The 17,377-nt window shown below is 41.0% G+C and overlaps 2 protein-coding genes across 2 annotated transcripts; one reads left to right on the top strand and one right to left on the bottom strand.

The window, feature by feature from the left end:
* Nucleotides 1-1,714: 1,714 nt before the first annotated feature.
* LOC141799857 (ATPase family AAA domain-containing protein 3-like) lies at nt 1,715-10,679 on the bottom strand. Its single transcript, XM_074682251.1, has 16 exons — nt 10,386-10,679; nt 9,417-9,493; nt 8,519-8,620; nt 8,339-8,398; nt 8,187-8,256; nt 7,647-7,812; nt 7,412-7,481; nt 7,107-7,262; nt 6,347-6,403; nt 6,117-6,242; nt 5,456-5,580; nt 5,219-5,270; nt 5,062-5,132; nt 4,787-4,954; nt 4,329-4,437; nt 1,715-4,239 (listed from the first exon to the last, which is right to left on the bottom strand). Exons 1-16 carry the CDS (start codon nt 10,582-10,584, stop codon nt 2,335-2,337), a joined length of 3,513 nt encoding a protein of 1,170 aa, XP_074538352.1. The 5' UTR covers nt 10,585-10,679; the 3' UTR covers nt 1,715-2,334.
* A 2,720-nt stretch (nt 10,680-13,399) lies between these two features.
* On the top strand, nt 13,400-17,096 carry LOC141799458 (succinate dehydrogenase [ubiquinone] iron-sulfur subunit, mitochondrial-like). Its single transcript, XM_074681701.1, has 8 exons — nt 13,400-13,569; nt 14,762-14,895; nt 14,993-15,078; nt 15,186-15,322; nt 15,484-15,600; nt 15,787-15,888; nt 16,314-16,436; nt 16,517-17,096. Exons 1-8 carry the CDS (start codon nt 13,504-13,506, stop codon nt 16,595-16,597), a joined length of 846 nt encoding a protein of 281 aa, XP_074537802.1. The 5' UTR covers nt 13,400-13,503; the 3' UTR covers nt 16,598-17,096.
* The last annotated feature ends 281 nt before the right edge of the window (nt 17,097-17,377 follow it).

Here is a 17,377-nt window from a genome sequence, read left to right as displayed (position 1 = left end):
CTCGGCCTGCTGCTTTCTTTATCTTCTTCACAACAAAAACATGTTTATGAACAGAGCCAGAAATACCTACCACAGATACTCACAGCAACCATTTTTTAAAGGTATCAGCTACTTCTGAAACAACTCATTATTTATTATTCCTTACATTTTTAGCTGTCATTTCTTCATGAGTAAGAAAAAATGCTAAACAGTAATCTAAATTTGACTTATTTTATTTCACTTGTCCTGTTCTACCAGCAGCTGGGAGGCAAAGGATACTGAAAATATGACTAAAGGGTGCCAGTTTGGCTCAGCTGGTGGAGCTAAACCTAGAGTCCTCGTCGGAGTGTTTCCTGGCCCTGATAGTATTTGGTGCGTGACAAAATTGTAAGTACAAAAATCAAAAACCATCACATCTCAGTAGAAAGATCCAGTGCATGCAGAGATTGAACTAATGACCAGAAATGTGAACCAACTCCTCGTCTTTGATGACAAGTGTGTGATTTTTTTGATTAATCCTTTTCTAATCTCAAGATATTGGTTAAAAAACTGAAGAGAGACCAGAAAATCAGTTGGTAAAGAGTGGGGAAAGATATGCAGTTAATGTTTGAGACTGTGAGTTAAACTAGTGACCGCTGCAGACAAGACTATAGCCTCTGATATGCAGTGTGTGCTTAAACTGCCAGGTAAACAGCAGCCCACTTATCTATAGTTTCCAAATTATTACCCCTAGCAAGGAGGTCATGTTTTTGGGAGAGTTCGTCTGTAAACATAACTCAAAAACTAACCAATAGATCTTGATGAAATTTTCTGGAAATGTTCAAAAAAGGATAAGGAAGAAGTGATTAAATTTGGGAGGTGATCCAGATCACCTTTTGGATCCAGGATTTTTTAAAGGATTCTTTATCATTGTGAGATAGGGCTGTTTTCACCATATGTGTATATAACTCTATGATAAATGGTTGGATTGCTTTGCAAAACAATTCAAGACACGGTCACAATAATTTATGACAGATGTAAAAGTATGATCCAGATCCTGCCAATTTTCTGGATACTAAGATCCAGAATATGAAATATGTACTGGGTCATTATAATTTTCAGCACTGCCAGGAAACAAATTCTCGTACAAACCTGCAACTAACACCAAATTGTAGCAGACAGTCTGCTGAAAGAGAGTATAACATTAAAGAAGGACTAAAGTGTTGGTGACAATCACAATATGCTTGGTGGAGATCTGTGCTCTCTGACTGCTTTTCTAGTTAGAGCTGAAATTTGAGCAAATATTGTGGAAAGACATCACAACAGATGTTGAAGATGACCTGCTGTATTGTTTTATGAATGCGCTTTTTAATTAGACAGTGTAAAGAAGCTGGCACAGGGTCATGTTTAACACCCTTTCTTTTAACAACACTGAGAACCAGTTAACAGGTCACTTGGAGGCTTAAATATTACCAGTTCCTCTTAACTACAGTGAAATAAAGGTCTGGCAGAAGCCTCAGTCCTTCTTTGAAAGGTGAAAAAAAAAAAAGCATTTGTCAAGGGCAGGTCTCAGCTGCTCCAGCGCTCTTTCTAACAAGTGCCAGGGAGAGATGTTCAGAGCAGACAGGTAGTTGAACCCTTGCCAGAACTGGTCAGCTAACATGCATGAAAATTCCCTTTAGAGGGCACATTTTCTAAATGTCAGACAGACACAGACTCTTAAAATGGTATGGATGAGATACTCATGGGAGGGAGGGAGGGAGGAAGCAGAACAAAGAGTCGGGTTGTCTTTGTGGTCCACACGTTTTTACTGAGACTCCTGCAAACCTGTGGTTCAAAATCAAACCATCATCTTAATGTTGGCATTTACAGCAATAACATGATTGATAGAAATACAGATACAGTCAAAGGTGAATGATTTAGACTCTGAAAATAGTGGCGACTGTGTACACACTTACAGTACTGTTTCATCAAAGACACAAACACACACGCACGCACACGAAAACGCCCTGCCGATGTCTGGGTGGGCTGCTTGTTTGAACGCAGACACATTTATCACAACAGCCTCATTTTGACTTTTTCCTGTCTGTGCAAATTCATAGTAATAGTCAGAGTTTGCTTTCCAGAAACATCTTCTAGTGATATTAACCCAGAAATAATTGCAATTACAGATTTGTCTTCCACCTTCTGCACACACCAACAAGCTAACCCTCCCTCACCCAAACCAAATGGACTATATTGAGCTGTGAGAGCACATCCAGCACAAAGGGACGCGTGAAAGGCGAGCACCTGAAAATGTCAGGGCCTGAATGTCCTGAAATCATCTAGAAAATGTCAGGAGTTCATTTGTGAGGAGAGGCTAATGATTCAGAAAAATCATTTTGTTGTGTTTGGCTTGTCTTGTGGTTTGTTGCTGTGGTCTTCGCTCTGTTTGGGCTTCTCAGCTGGACTTGGATCAGCCTCTTCTGTGGTGGGAGTCTGAGAGGGAGCTGATGCGTCTGTGACTGGACTCTCGGGTTTCTCAGACTGCTCTGACGCAGCAGGCTCAACCTTAGACTCTTGTGTTGGAGCAGCTGAGTCTGTCTCAGTGGTGACTTCAGGTGCTGTGGGCTCGACTTCCTCGGCAGGCTTTGCTGTTTTGGACTCAGCATCCTTGGCAGCAGGAACATCAGTAGCCTCAGTCAGTTTAACATCTTCTGTTGCTGCTGGAGTGACTTCTGCATCCTTAGACACATCTGCTGCTGTGACTTGTGCCTCTTTTGCCACTTCTGCAGGGATGACTTCAGCTTCCTTGGCTGCAGGAACATCAGTAGTCTCGGTCAGTTTCACATCTTCTGCTTCTGCTGGGGCAACTTCTGCATCCTTTGACACTTCTACTGCAGTGACCTCTGCATCTTTTGGAGCTTCAGCTGCAGTGACTTCTGCTTCCTTGGACACATCTGCTGCTGTGACTTCTGCATCCTTTGATACTTCAGCAGAGATAACTTCTTCAGCTTTTTCTGCAATGATTTCTGCCTCTTTAGCCACTTCTGCAGGGATAACTTCAGCTTCTTTGGCTGCAGTCTCAGTTGTCAAAATCTGATTCTTTTCTGCAACTTCGACAGCAGCAGCCTGAGATTCCACTTTTGCTTCAGTTTCTGCAGCAGGTTCTGTTGAGATAACTTCAGCTTCTTTGGAAACTTCAGCAGGGATGGTTTCTATTTCCTTGGGAACTTCTTCTGGGATGACCTCAGCTTCCTTGGCTCCAGCTGTTACACTATCAACCTCCTTCACAACATCTGAAGCTATGCTCTCAGACTCCTTGGCCACATCTGTCACGACTGTTTCAGCCTCCTTAGTGACTTCAGACTCTGCTACCACCTCACTTGCTTCCTTTGCAACCTCAACCTGTGCTGCTTCCACCTCCTTGATGACGGCTGCTTCAATCTCTTCAGTGACAGCTGCCACCGCATCAGATACTTTGGCAACGTCAGCTGCAATGACTTCAGCCTCTTTTGCTATGTTTGCTACTGACTCTGTTATTTGAGCCACATCAGTTGCGATTTCCTCTACAACCTTTGCAACATCAGCCACAGCTTCAGTGGAAGATACAGGAGCTTCAGTTTCTACACCTTCAGCTGTCTTAGCTGCTGACTCGGCTTCCTGAACAACAGACTCCTGGGAGAGTCCAGCTACTGAAGCTTCGGGCTCCAGGACTTCTTTAGCGACGGCAGCATCCAGCTCAGCCTCAGCCTTTCCCTCCTTGACTACCTCTGTGGCCTCACTCTCTTGTGCAGCTACTTCAGCATCAGCTTCTTGGACAGTGGAGGCCTCTTTAACCTCAGTGACTGCCTCCAACACCTCAGGAACAGCTGCTGTGACTTGAACCTCTTCAGTCAGGTCCTTTATGGCCTCAGCTTCCTGCACCAATGGGACAGCAGCAGCTGTCTCGGCACTCTCTTTCACCAAAGTGGCCGCCTCTTTCAGGATGCCCTCTGCCTCCACCTCTGCAGGTACAGCAGCTGCTTCCGCCTGGGCTGCACTACTCACAGCTTCTATGATTGGAAGAACCTGCTGTATGGTCGGGGCTGCGTCTTCGGTTGCTGCAGGTGCAGCAGCTTCCTGGGCTGCGACTCCTGAAGCCATCTCCTTTGGGACAATAACGCCGAACTTGCCGACCCCTTCACCTGCTTCCATCAGCAGCCAGTCCATTTTCTGTGCATGCTGCACGACGGCGTCGTCAACTCTTGCATCAATCATCGCCTCGGTCAAAACTCCATCTTCAGAGGAGTAAGCGGCAGCCTTCCAGAAAAACAAATGTGATTAAAGTTTGGCTCTAGATCTGTTTTAAAGTGGGGTCATATTTTACGTCAACATGCTTTTCCACTCACCTGCCAGGCCACACCGAGTTTAGAGATTTCACGACCAGACATGCCCTCTGCTCTCTTTGCGATCTCTGAACACTTCAGGCCATAATCGAACTGAGCCAGTTTTAACCTCCTGGTGATGAGAGCAAAAAGGTTTGCAGTGATTTAATAATGTGAGAATGAGGAGCTTAAACTTCTGTCTTATTATTGATCATCTGCTCATTTATTGGTTTCACTGGTCAGTGCACTCTGCAGTGGTCTCTGTTATCCTTCCTGTGGACACAACCATCATCTCATAACAGCAATAAGTAAAGACTCCGACACCACTTTGCTTTCAGGACTGAACACATTATAAACACCATTATGCAACTTGAGCTGGCAAGGTTACCTCGAGGGACCAATGCTTTCCTTCGCAACACTAAATCACCTCTGCGATGGAGCCACAGCTGAAGTTGTTATTGAAATACAGAAAGTGTACTCACTGTCTCCCTGTAGTGGCAGGTCCCAGCACAAATTTGTCGAAGTACAGGCGCACCAGTCTCTCCCTCTCCTCCAGACCAGGCAAAGCAAAGTTTACAATCTCATCAATGCGGTCATTGATGGCCCAGTCGAACTGCTCGGGCTGGTTACTAGCAAGCACCAGCATGAACCTGGAGGGAGGGAATGAGGCTACTTAGACCTGGTCAGTGACCTTTTCCGTCATGACGATAACCTTTTCATGCTCAGCCATGCACAGTGAATAATTTAAGGTACCAACTTGTTGCTCTGCTCCCCTGTGCGGTACAGGAATGCATTGAGGGTGGCGCGAAGGTCCTCGCTGATTTTCTCCTGTGATGCAAAAATCATGACTCATGAATATAAGATTAAAACACAGCGCATCATCACCATGCATGTGGTACTGCAGTTGAACTCACAGTGGCCCGCTTACGCAGGAAGGCGTCAGCTTCATCCACAAACAGCAAGAGGCTGCAGAGAACCAGAGAGCATCAAAGAGAATGAGCTTATCAGGACATTTTGCTTTAAGGCCTTCAATGTCATTAGTCAGTATGATTACACAGCTCTGTATATAACACAGCATATGGTCCTCAGCACTCAGCGTCCAGGGTCACTATCAAACAGACTGTTTAAAGGAGCAAATTAAAAGGCCCTACCCTCGGCGGCTGGTGCCGGCCCAGTCAAACACCTTGTGCATGGCAGTGACTCCATCGCGCCCCATGGGTGCCACGTCACCACCTGTCATGATGGCATAGTCCATCCCTGAATGAAGAGCCAGTTTCTGGAAGGTAACAGAAACACTATTTTTGGAAATGGAAAAAACTGAGATAGAAGAAGAAAAACACAACCAACTCAAAAAAAAAAATACCCAGTCAAAAAAATGCATTAAAAATTGAAATACTGGAGCACAGATGGCCTAGCGGTCTAGGTCGCATCCCATGAGGTTCGCCCTCAAGCGGGTGGCCTGGGTTTGAACCCAGCCTGTGGCCTGTTTCCTGCATGTCACTGCCCACTCTTGCCCTTTTTCCTACTCTATCCACTGCCCTCCCCTATCTCATTAAAGGCATGAAAACCCCCCAACAATAATTTTACAACCTAGTCACTATTCAATGAATATAAGAATGTCCATGATCATTTCTGAGGGCAGCCAATTGCTGCTCATGCCTCAGTTATTGTGATTTTTTAGAAAACAATCGACAGAGCGGAAAATACACAAAAATTCAGCTGTAACTTTCCAATAAAAGTAAAAAAAAAAGATATATAACACAAAAACAAGACTAGAGAAGCAGGATATAAAAGACTTTGATCCACTCATACCTTGGCAAAGAGAGTCTTCCCGGTTCCTGGGGGCCCGTACATCAGGATGTTTCTGTACAAGCCTTTGTTCTGCCTCGTGTTACGAGTAGCGATGGCGATGTCCCGAACACGCTCCTCCAAAGCAGCCTGCGTAACCCACGGCGAAGTGACAAGATGAAGCATTTTCTCAGAAAGTTTAACATGAATGTTGATATCACTACATCAAAAACTTCAAGCAGTTAATGACTCACGCTGAGCACGACGCCCTCCAAGGCATCCTGCGGTTTGCTTCTCAGACGCCTGGTTGTCTGGAAATGAGGAAAACAGAGAAATTATGCTGGGATCATAAATAATTTAAGAGTTGGAGGCAAGTCAGACAAAATATGTTTTATATCTGAGTTCTCAAAAAATAAACAAACATATGAATAAAGATATTACTTGGTACAGTACTTGGCTTTTACAGAGAAGCTGCATCATTTTGACATTTTATCACCAAGGAGTGATTCTTCAGCTCCACTGAAAACAAAGTCCTACATTAACAACAGCTACATTTATCACACATCAAGCTCTGAAATTTAATGATCATAGTTATTTATTTACACATGCTTATTCAGAGCTGATGGCATTTTTGTTTTTGCCATTTTCATGTTCAATCCTCACATACTGTCCATTAAGTCTAATACACTCGACATGCTGCTGCCAAAGTACAAATTAGCAAATCCATTTAAACAGTTTCTCATCAGAGAACAGATCTGATGCACTACAGGCTGATGTAGGAAAGCTAAATCAGAATGAGACACCATTTCACTGTTATTTGTGAACACTTTCTTCAAATAATAAAAACAAGGATGTGGAGTTCATACAGCCCAAATGACAAAAAGTACACAACATTTACACACACAGAGTCTGAATGTGAATCAACACTGTGTGTGGATGATGAGAGACGGGTTTTTTCAGGCCAACAACCTCAGGATAAATAATGAAAATGGAAATGTTTGAATGATGTCCGACCTTGATTGGATGCTTGAGAGCTTCTGCAACAGTAATCCTGGAGGTTTCTCGGACCAGGGAGGGTTTGCCCAGACGAGCCTCGATGTAGCGCCCGGCCACTGCTGTGGTATTCCTGGCAGAATAAACACCGACTGCCAAGAGTGTTAAACCAGCAACCTGTGGAGATGAAAACACAATCACACACACACAAATTTGGAAACATACTGTAGGGAAAATCAAATATGACAACCCCTGTTTCCCATAATCCCCTGCAGTCCTCCTGTGGTTAAAGTGCTCAACGTTTGACAGGTTTGACATGGATTTACCGAGGCTGTGACTTTGTCCCAGTCAGAGATGAAGGCTCTGAATCCTTCCCCAAACACCGCCCCGGCCGTCCTGCCAGGAACAAAAACACAATTATCACACCGACCGCCTCCACTGTGGCAGAAACACTCACTGCCGCCCTCTGAGACTTCAGTTTAACAGCTGAGAGAGATACCGGAAGATAACATGTCAGTTACTCTGGAGATTAGGGAAGGTGGTGTGTCGTTTTGCTCTCACTTTATAGATTCAAGGACAGTTTGTCTGTGTTCAGCAGCTTTCAGGCGGATCTGTTCCCGGATCAGGTCTGCATTCTCCCGCTCCACCTGGGCTTTGGCTTTGGCCTCGGCTTCAACTCGAAGAAGGTCGTTCTTGTGTCTAAGCTCCATCTCATGTTCAATTGTGGCTGGGAGGAAAAGAAAGAAAGGAATTAAATGATGTGTACTCACAACTACTTCTGACAGGGTTGACAGCATACTATACATACCTATACACACTAAAAGTGGGTTTAAATTATTTTTAAAACAGATCTTTTCATCTTAACAGCATAGGTACTTCACAAAACTGTTTGTAGGCAAAAGAGACAATCAGATGATACATATCTGACACCTGCTCTGCAGTTGTCTGTAGTTTGACGTGACCGTAGCCACATAATCCTTAAACTGAAACTGAACATTTCAAACTTCTTCATAGTCGAGCAGAACATTTCAACAGCTTTAACTTCATATTATTGGTGATGAATAGCGTGTAAATGCAAAGGTGGGCTCTGTTTTTTTCTACCTTTTCTCATGGCCTCCTGCTTCATCACCGATTCCTCTTGTTTGCGAAGGTTCTCGTCATTGAGGAATTGCTTTAGATAAAAAACAACAAATAAACATTAAAACAACTCTTTTTCCAGGTATTAATTTAAAGATTTGTATTAAAAGGTTTACCTGTTGCCTGAGCTGATCATCATATCTCTGTCTGGCAAGTTTGTCTTGATACTGTGCCCTCTAGAGGTGATAAGGAGAATAAAGAGAATAATTTATACATTTTCATATGAATTGTATATGAGGATGTAAAGCTTGTAATTTTACTGTAGGAGAAGAAGTCTGTTAATATGGTTAGCGTACCGCCTGATGTTGCTTTGTCTCCTCTGCAAGTGTCTTTCTCCTCTCCTCGCCCTGGACTTGGATCTGCTCACCTTTAAGCTGCTCCAAAGCTGCTTCATATTCCTGGTGAGGATTTCAAAATCAAAATCAGCTGTGTTTAATGACACCAAGGATTAAATGTCACAGATTCTAAATGTACTACCATTTAATAAAAGAACAACATCCATCACAGACAGCGTCACTAAATCTAACAGCAGCTAACTGAAGTATTTTTTTTACCTTTTCGACATTTTATGAGCAGCTAGCCACAGCCAGCAAAAAAATGTGCAATAAAAAGGAATATAGAGCAGTTTAAATATTGTAACTGGTAACTCCTTCAAATAATTGAGAAACCCATCTTTGTAAAACAAAATTATTACAATTTTGCCATTGGGCAAAACTAAAATATGATTTTTCAAATTATTTTGATAAAATTTTAAATCTCAAATAAATCTTAAACCACTCTCAGACATTTATTTGAAATCGTTTGTTCCTATTGTAATTAAATATTTATTTTTGGAGAGGCTGTGGTCTGAATTATTGATGTGAAATGTGCACAGTTTATAATAACAGAGATGACATCTCCTGCACTTCATGTGTGTTTATGTATTTTTCTTTTGTCAATAACAATCAATCAATCAACAAATACTCTATTTGCTTTTTTATATTTGCATATTGTTATGATATTTATATTCTATGATCAGCGCCAACTGTTTGTTTGGAAGTACTTAAACTTGTTTCAATATTGGTCAGTATCTTGCATAATACAGACTTTCTGATACTTGTTTGAGGCCCTGTAATGTTTTGATCATCCACTCTATAATCAATCAAACACTCCTTCATCCATACAGCCAATTATTCCCTCTCCTGCAGCACCTACTTTCACTTTACTCTGATGCTCCAGCTGTGCAGTCTGCTCCTGCATGCGAGCCAGCCCCAGCGCTTCCTTGGCATGTCCTGTGGTAATAATTAAGAAAAAACTTTGTCCATCATTAAGCCATTTACATTTTACAACCAGGACAATTATGGTAAGACTTTTGAGTGTAATAACCTGTAGACAGCAAACTAAGGCTTCTGTTATCACTTTCAGAGGGTACAGCAGAAGTATGAAAGGTGAAAACAAATGTCCACTGTACTGACACGTGCTGAGTAAAAATACTTCCATACAGTTACAACAGCAGGAAGCATGTTCATATGCACATACTGACATGAATGGAATGATGTGCGGGACAGGTGAAAAGGCTGATCTTGCAAGGACACTTTGTTCCCACTTTGCTCTTTGACACGCCCACCAAAACTCTACATGTGCAGCGTGGAGGTCAAACAGAGCATGCATGTTGCAAGTATGTACAGCATTGTAGGGGGAAGGGGAGTTGAGGGACATGCTACATGATAGGCCGAAGTCCAAGAACTAAAGTTGAGAGCCGTAACTGAGCAAATACACTACATAAAGGCAGAACAGGTGGGCGATGTGTGCAGCTTTTGTTGCTTGGTCTCTAAAGGGATTAAAAAGTTTGATTATTATCAATAAAATGATGCAGAGTAAGACAGATGTATGCCGAATTGAAGAATAACACCTGAAAAATGAGTAGAACTTTGATAAAAGTTTGTGCAGAGTGTTTATATTTCCTAGTGAGGCACTCAGCTCTCAGTTTTGAATATTAATGATGGGATTTGGCTTGAGGGACTCTCATTCAAAAAAGTACAGAGCGTGCCGGTGCATTAAAGTTTCTCCCATCCGAGCTAACATACTGAGAAACAGATTCACGATGTAAAATAAAAACTCCATCACAAGAAAAACTGTTCGTTTGCTACAATATATTTTAAATGAATCAATAACATTACGCACGTGATTTGTCGAGCTCCCTTGCAGCCTTTGCAGCTCTCTCCAGCCCGGTGGGGTCGAAGTTACTCCACTTATCCCGGGGTTTGTCACCCCCTGAACCTCCGGCTTCTCCCCCGCCGCCTTCTGCGGCAGCAGCCGTTAACTGCTCCTCCAACGACGGCGAAGCGTCGGACTTCTTCCCCCATCCGAAGAGCCACGACATGTTGCTTCAATGGAGTCTGGCAACAGGCTGCATGGAGACTTTCTCTCAGTACCCCCACCCCCTTTGCTATCCATGCTTTGGGACGACACTCAAGCACGCGGAGTAATGAAGGGCAATTTCCGGTCCAAGCTTTCAGAATAAGAAATACGCCTTGGAGGGGATACGAGTAGACTTCCGCTATTTTTATTATAATATAAAACCATAGACATAAACAACTTAAAACACAAGGGGCAGATAAGGAATGAACTGTTGGTGGAACAGAATTTCACATGCATATCAGCATTTATCTGTCACACTTTACCAGTATAGCTGTCCCAACACGACAACCTACACTGCATAATAAATAAAGAACTAAACCTGTTATTGTTTGCTGTGTCTAACCGTTTGTCCCTGTCGAGATGTTGTCTACTGTTTTCTGTTAAATCGAGGTTTGGAAAGAATACATTTGGATCATCAATGTTCTGTACAACTGGCAGACTGGACAATACAGCTACTTCATCCTAATCCCACTTTATATTTTGATTTTAAATCTGTAACTCAGGAACAGTGCAGTGTGGGCTGATAATGTTCTTTACATTGTAACCCTCTTCTTTGGTTAATAATTCAAAGTGGTGATAAATATTTCACACATACTCACACCTATGAGAAAAAAAATGCATATAATGATAGTTAGCTTTTCTATATTTATTATTTTTATTGATTACTGCATGTACAAAGAGTGATCAGTCTCATTACCTACAGCTTAGCTTAACTGTTTAAGAGGAAAACAAAACTTGTTTGTTGGTTATTTTGCTTCATACTTGTTTTCTAAGCTGTATTTATGCAGACCCCAATACAGTTCTATTTTTCTTTTTATTGATGTTCAAATTTTTGCTTGTTTTTGGCAGGATGTACATTTCTGAACATTGTGATATGCAGGATATACCTTAGCTTATTGGGTTATTGGTGTGTTTATGTTTTAAAAGACAGAATAAAAAGAAGAACAAAACTTAATCCACCAGGAAAAAAGACGTAACAAAGGTATTCGCAGCACTCTGGGTTACGTACTAATAGTACAAATGCAAGGTAAATGATTTCTTATCAGGAGAGTCATGGCTGAATGCTCACTTTATTGTCTTTGTTAATCACAGAATAAATTAATATCTACACAAGCATAATGTTCCCTTGACCTTGAAATTTATTACCATCACTATAGTCTTTGGGTTCATCTCTGCAGTGATGTGCTGCATAGTAAATGAGATAAATGCAACGAAATATACATAAAAAGAACACAGAGAGTAGCTGCCATCTTTATTCTGACCTGTATTTAGGAAGCACAGAAACTAATTGGGTAATTATTGACACACTGTCAATAAGTGAAATTTAAATTGAAATTCAGTGATTTCTTTCAGACACTAAAGAGTTGCAACATGATAAGACTATTTTCAGTATTGAAAAAGGAGGCCCAAAGCATTTTTTGAAGCCAAATGAAGGCAAGTGATGGTTCAGTATTTATCTGCATACAAAGTGAGATCCATTAATAAGTGGTGAACACTAATAGCTTGATAATAGCCTGTGGGAGAAAGATGGACAGAAATTAAGTGACATAGTGACTGACGGTTTCCTGATAACATGGTTTTAGCAATCTGGGATTTCATCAACATATTCTTATTTTAATTTATTATTACACTGTTAATGAAAATAAAACTTCCTCAGACCATGCATAGGCACAAATCATATAATCAACCTTTTCAGAAAATGTAAACACATACTCATTTAACTAAATGCATGACATAAGGCCAATAAAAGAAAAAAGCCTTTACTAGAGTTTAATAATAAACACTGTGAATTGATTAGATGCATTAAATAACCATGAAATTGACACCTTTTCACCCTTTAATTACTTCGTTAACAGTTAAAGGACAGTTAATTTTTTAAAACGTTACTTTTTGATGACACACCTATCAATTTAGAATTATTCTGATTCATTGAGGTGGTCAGCACAAAATTGTCTGAACGTCTTGTGACTCCAGCAGTGATTTTTGCGTACACACACTTAGTTTATACACTGAATTAGAACAGCCGTACGCATTTATTATTGAATGAGGCCCATTGTCTGAAAACTATGATGAAAAACGTTAATTCCATAAATTTGGACAAAAGGGGGATAATTTTGAGTATATCTGCTCCAGTTGTATAAAATTGTTTTTAAACAGATTGTAAATTAGGCCCAATGATTGGTATTAAGTTCATATAGAAATCACCTTGCAGGTTGCTCTCTTAGTTCAGAGCTGAAAAAAAAAAATCAACAGGCATGCCTTGTTATCAATTACATTCAGCACTAAACTGGCGTTTCTTTCCTCTAATGGACCAATTAAATTTCATTATTACACACAACAAAACCATTGGGCTGCAGAAGAGAGCATTTATAATAGGTCCCATGAAAAGCATGAGGCTGTTTAAAGTGAGTGCCACGTCCTGGTCAAAGCACTGTATGTTTTCCTTTATGAGTATGTAACTGACCCTGGATTTCATCAATGAGGGTTGCAAAAGAGCCAGTTACGCATGATGCCTTCAGGAACACTTGTACACAAGAAGTATCATCCAAAGTTACGCTCAAAAGAAAAGTGAGGTTTATTTTTACAAGTTAACATTGGCAAGTGCCAAGTTCACTGTTTGATCCGAATTAATTCAAAGCCGTCCTGAGATACAGAATGAAATTTGTGTATGCCGCTCTGTGCTGGGATTGTCTGATGAACGAGTTGGGTGGGAGAACCCGAAGGCAACACCCATGACGCAGTCTTGCGTGCCTTGCGTCACATGTAAGCGCGTAGAGGGCGTAGCTTTCTGTTACATACAGAGAAGGTGAAACAAAAGTGGGCAGACAGGACTGTTTGGTAGAACTGTTCCTGCTTTAATCTACTAAAAAAAGTGGTAAAGATGTCTGCGGTCTGTGTTGCCTTGAGTCGAAATGTTTTGGCCATTAGGAGTGCTGGCTCTATGGTGGTAAGTAAAGGACTTCTTTCACTCTTTCAATAGCTGGGGCATGGGGTACTTCTACTAACTGTTACGGAATGGTTATTGATGGACACTTAAATGTTATTTTAAGTATGGCTAGACTTTACCATGTAAAAGTATGTGAAGTAAAGTCACACCTCACCTTGTACAAGTATGCCTAATGTATAGCCTTGCTTTGAAACGACCTGTAGTGACCTGTTCAAAGACTAAGCATGTAAATGTCAGCTTGTTGGAGACCATGCTTCATCTTTAAATCAAGCCAAACAAAGTAATAACAGTACCGTACCCGATCCTTTAGGAGCCAAAGGTACTGTTTTGTTGCTGATACAGTACACTTTGCCACAATAGCCTAAGAGCTGAACTGTGTCCAACTCTTCCTGCTTTAAAAAATATTTTATTAAATCAAACCCTCGCTTTGAAAATACATGTCATCATGTTCATACCTCAGAATTTAACAAAAACATGAAGATATCGCTCCTGAATTAGTCTTTAATTGTTCTTGAAAAGTCAGTTAGGTAACCGGCGATTGGGCAGTGATGTAACGCTGTCAAGTCAGTTCTCATTAACGACCGCTAGGGGGAGCTGCTACATCTTATTAGGGAAAGCGAATACTGCTTTGCTGTGTACATGGCCAAAAATGATGAGAATCTATTAATTTAATGTTGATTTATTGTCTACCATGAAAGTGATATTATAAGATGTTAAATGTTTGGTCAAGTAAAAAAAAATGTATGTATGCAATGTACTTTATGTATACATTTTATTTTAAACTAATAAGTACTTTACTCTGCTGTACCTTTGTTTCAAGAGTTTCCGTCATTAGTTTGTAAGTTGTTAAAATTCATTTGACCTGTGAATGTGGGAAAAGATCCTCTGTGTTGGTGTTGTTGTGTGCCTGAGCTGGTGTTGCACCAGTGTTACCTCTGGTGCTACAAGATAGAATTACCAAGCTCTCCCTTTTTAGCTGGGGTTGACCTAACTGGCTGCCAGGTCACACTCTTGTGTTTGTACCTGACTCTTCATCGTGTTACTTTGAATTCATCCTTACCTGGGGGGAAGAGATAAAGTTTATGAATGAAAGCGGACAATGTCAGGAAAATAAGTCAAGAATTCAGTCTAAATTTTTTACCTAGTTGTGGTTTGTTTACACTAACCATCTTTATTGTTGCTTATGCTACAGATGGTTAGGTATGCTCAGACGGCTGCTGCCACCGCTCCGGAGCCCAGGATCAAAAAGTTCCAGATTTACCGCTGGGACCCTGATACTGCCGGAGACAAACCCCGAATGCAGACTTATGAAATTGACCTCAATGCGTAAGTCAATACTATGTCCATGACCAGAGCATCAATGTGTGAAATATACAACTGATCAGTCTTATAACCTGTTGTTGTTGTGATCCTGTGTCTGTAGCTGTGGTCCAATGGTTTTGGATGCTCTCATCAAGATCAAGAATGAGATCGACCCAACACTGACATTCAGACGCTCCTGCAGAGAGGGTGAGAATTAAAACTAAACAACATATGCATGTGAAGCCAAATGAACAAACCAAAGACATCAAGAAATCTGTCTGTCAACCTGAAAACTTGGTTCTGTGTTTCTTCAGGTATTTGCGGCTCATGTGCAATGAACATTAATGGAGGCAACACACTGGCCTGTCTGAACAAAATAGACTCCAACATAAGCAAACCAACTAAAATCTACCCGCTCCCACACATGTATGTGGTCAAGGATCTGGTACCTGTAAGTACAGACTGTTTAATCAGTAAACTACTAAATTACTGAAGTGCCCAAGTATCCCCACTAATTAAAAATACAATTTATTCTTTCACTGTGACAGAAATCAACCAAATTTATTATAACTATTTCTTGTTTTGATTTAACTCTCGCACTGTTTCTACCAGGATATGAGCAACTTCTATGCACAGTACAAATCCATCGAGCCCTACCTGAAGAAGAAGGATGAAACACAAGAAGGGAAGGAGCAGTATTTCCAGTCAGTGGAGGACAGACAGAAGCTGGTAAATAAACTAAGGATGCAATATCTTCATCATGATCTCATTACAGAAGTGATCATCCACTCTGTCTTGTATTAACATCTCAAAACTATTCTAATTAAGATATCAAACTTCATCATCATAATTTCCCAGTGGTGTCTTGAAAGAGTGCAGAGACTGTGAGAATAATCTGTTCCTCTTCACCCAAAGGACGGCCTGTACGAGTGCATCCTCTGTGCATGCTGCAGCACCAGCTGTCCCAGCTACTGGTGGAACGGAGACAAGTACCTGGGACCTGCTGTCCTCATGCAGGTGGGTTCAGACACTTTGAGGACATAAATCATTATGTGGATAAAATGTGGAAGAAAAACTTCCGTAGATATTGGCAGCTAGTGAGGCAAGACAAATGAGGAGGTAAGGCTGAGCATGGAGCCAAAGCTAAGGCCATGCTGTTAATATTTAATTACATTATCCCCTTGTGGGTTTCTGTTATGTACATTTAAGGCGTGCTTTATCCAGTTCAGCTGTTGATACCTGAGGCTGTCCTTTGAGCTCAGTTCTTATGTAAGTGCTGATGTCAACCTTTCTATGTGTCTCAAAAGAAAGCAGGCTTTCACTTTGCACCTTTTCAGATATTTGGACCCACTTGCCATGACAAATTTTATAATGTTTATAATGTTAAAAACATGTTTTAAATGGTGTGCATGTCTGATCACAACTGTTCTGTTCTCCTGCAGGCCTACAGGTGGATGATTGACTCACGTGATGAATTCACTGAGGAGCGTCTGTCAAAACTTCAGGACCCCTTCTCTCTCTACCGCTGTCACACCATCATGAACTGCACAAAGACTTGCCCCAAGGTACACATACAGATTTCAACACACACAATAGGACTGAATTAAGTTTTTAGTTTCTCAATGTCTAAAATGCTGCTCCACAGGGACTGAATCCTGGAAAGGCCATCGCCGAGATCAAGAAAATGATGGCAACTTACAAAGAAAAGAAAGCTGCCGCTTCATGAACATCCAGAAACCCATTCAAGACCTACTTAAAGACCATGAACTGAGTCAAAGGGAAGAGAAGAGCCAACCAGGAGCTTCTTTCCTCAACTGGCACCTTTTTTAATTTTCATGAGTGTGTTAGTGAAGTGTGTGGATGAGTGTGAGTGGGACTGTGTAAGAGATCAGGAGATATGAAAGTGGGTAAGAAGAGGGTGCTAGAAAGAACATTCATGATCTGAATTTTAAAAGACCCAACATGTTGGACCACATGTTTGCTGTTCATGCTGCACAGTGAAGAAACCAAGCTCTGCTATATTTACTCCTTCAGAAACTCTCACGGATTTATCTTCAGACTGTAAATATTTAAATATGTGTTCATTAAAAATATGCTGTGCTTGCTCATCAAGGAAGGAACTTACATGTTTTTGAGTGAAACAAATATCTTTGTTGCTAAAACAGCTTTGCACAGAATTAAAGGCGTACTATGAAAACTTTCATGTCAATATTTCTTTCATGGTCAAATGAGATTTTAATTCATTTAATCAGATTAGGTGGAAATATCTACTCCAGGCACATTTTTATGTTTGTTTGTTTTTTTTCTCTCAAAAACAGTCTATGACTACACAGAACAATATTAGACAGTGAATTTGAAATCAGGGATGTAATGTCATACAATAATAGTGAGTAACAGGACAAAAACAGCTTGTTTGTTGGCAGTGAATATAAATGTCATAGTGACTTGTACCAGGCAAGCCCTCAGACAATATGCAGTTTGAGGTATGTAAACCACATGACTCAGT

Source organism: Halichoeres trimaculatus, unplaced genomic scaffold, assembly GCF_033239565.1.
Source record: "Halichoeres trimaculatus isolate MK-OKI-2021-1 unplaced genomic scaffold, fHalTri1.1 fHalTri1_scaffold_11, whole genome shotgun sequence".
Lineage (NCBI taxonomy): Eukaryota > Metazoa > Chordata > Actinopteri > Labriformes > Labridae > Halichoeres > Halichoeres trimaculatus.
Note: the sequence above shows the minus strand (reverse complement) of the source record. Positions and strands in the feature narration are given on the sequence as shown.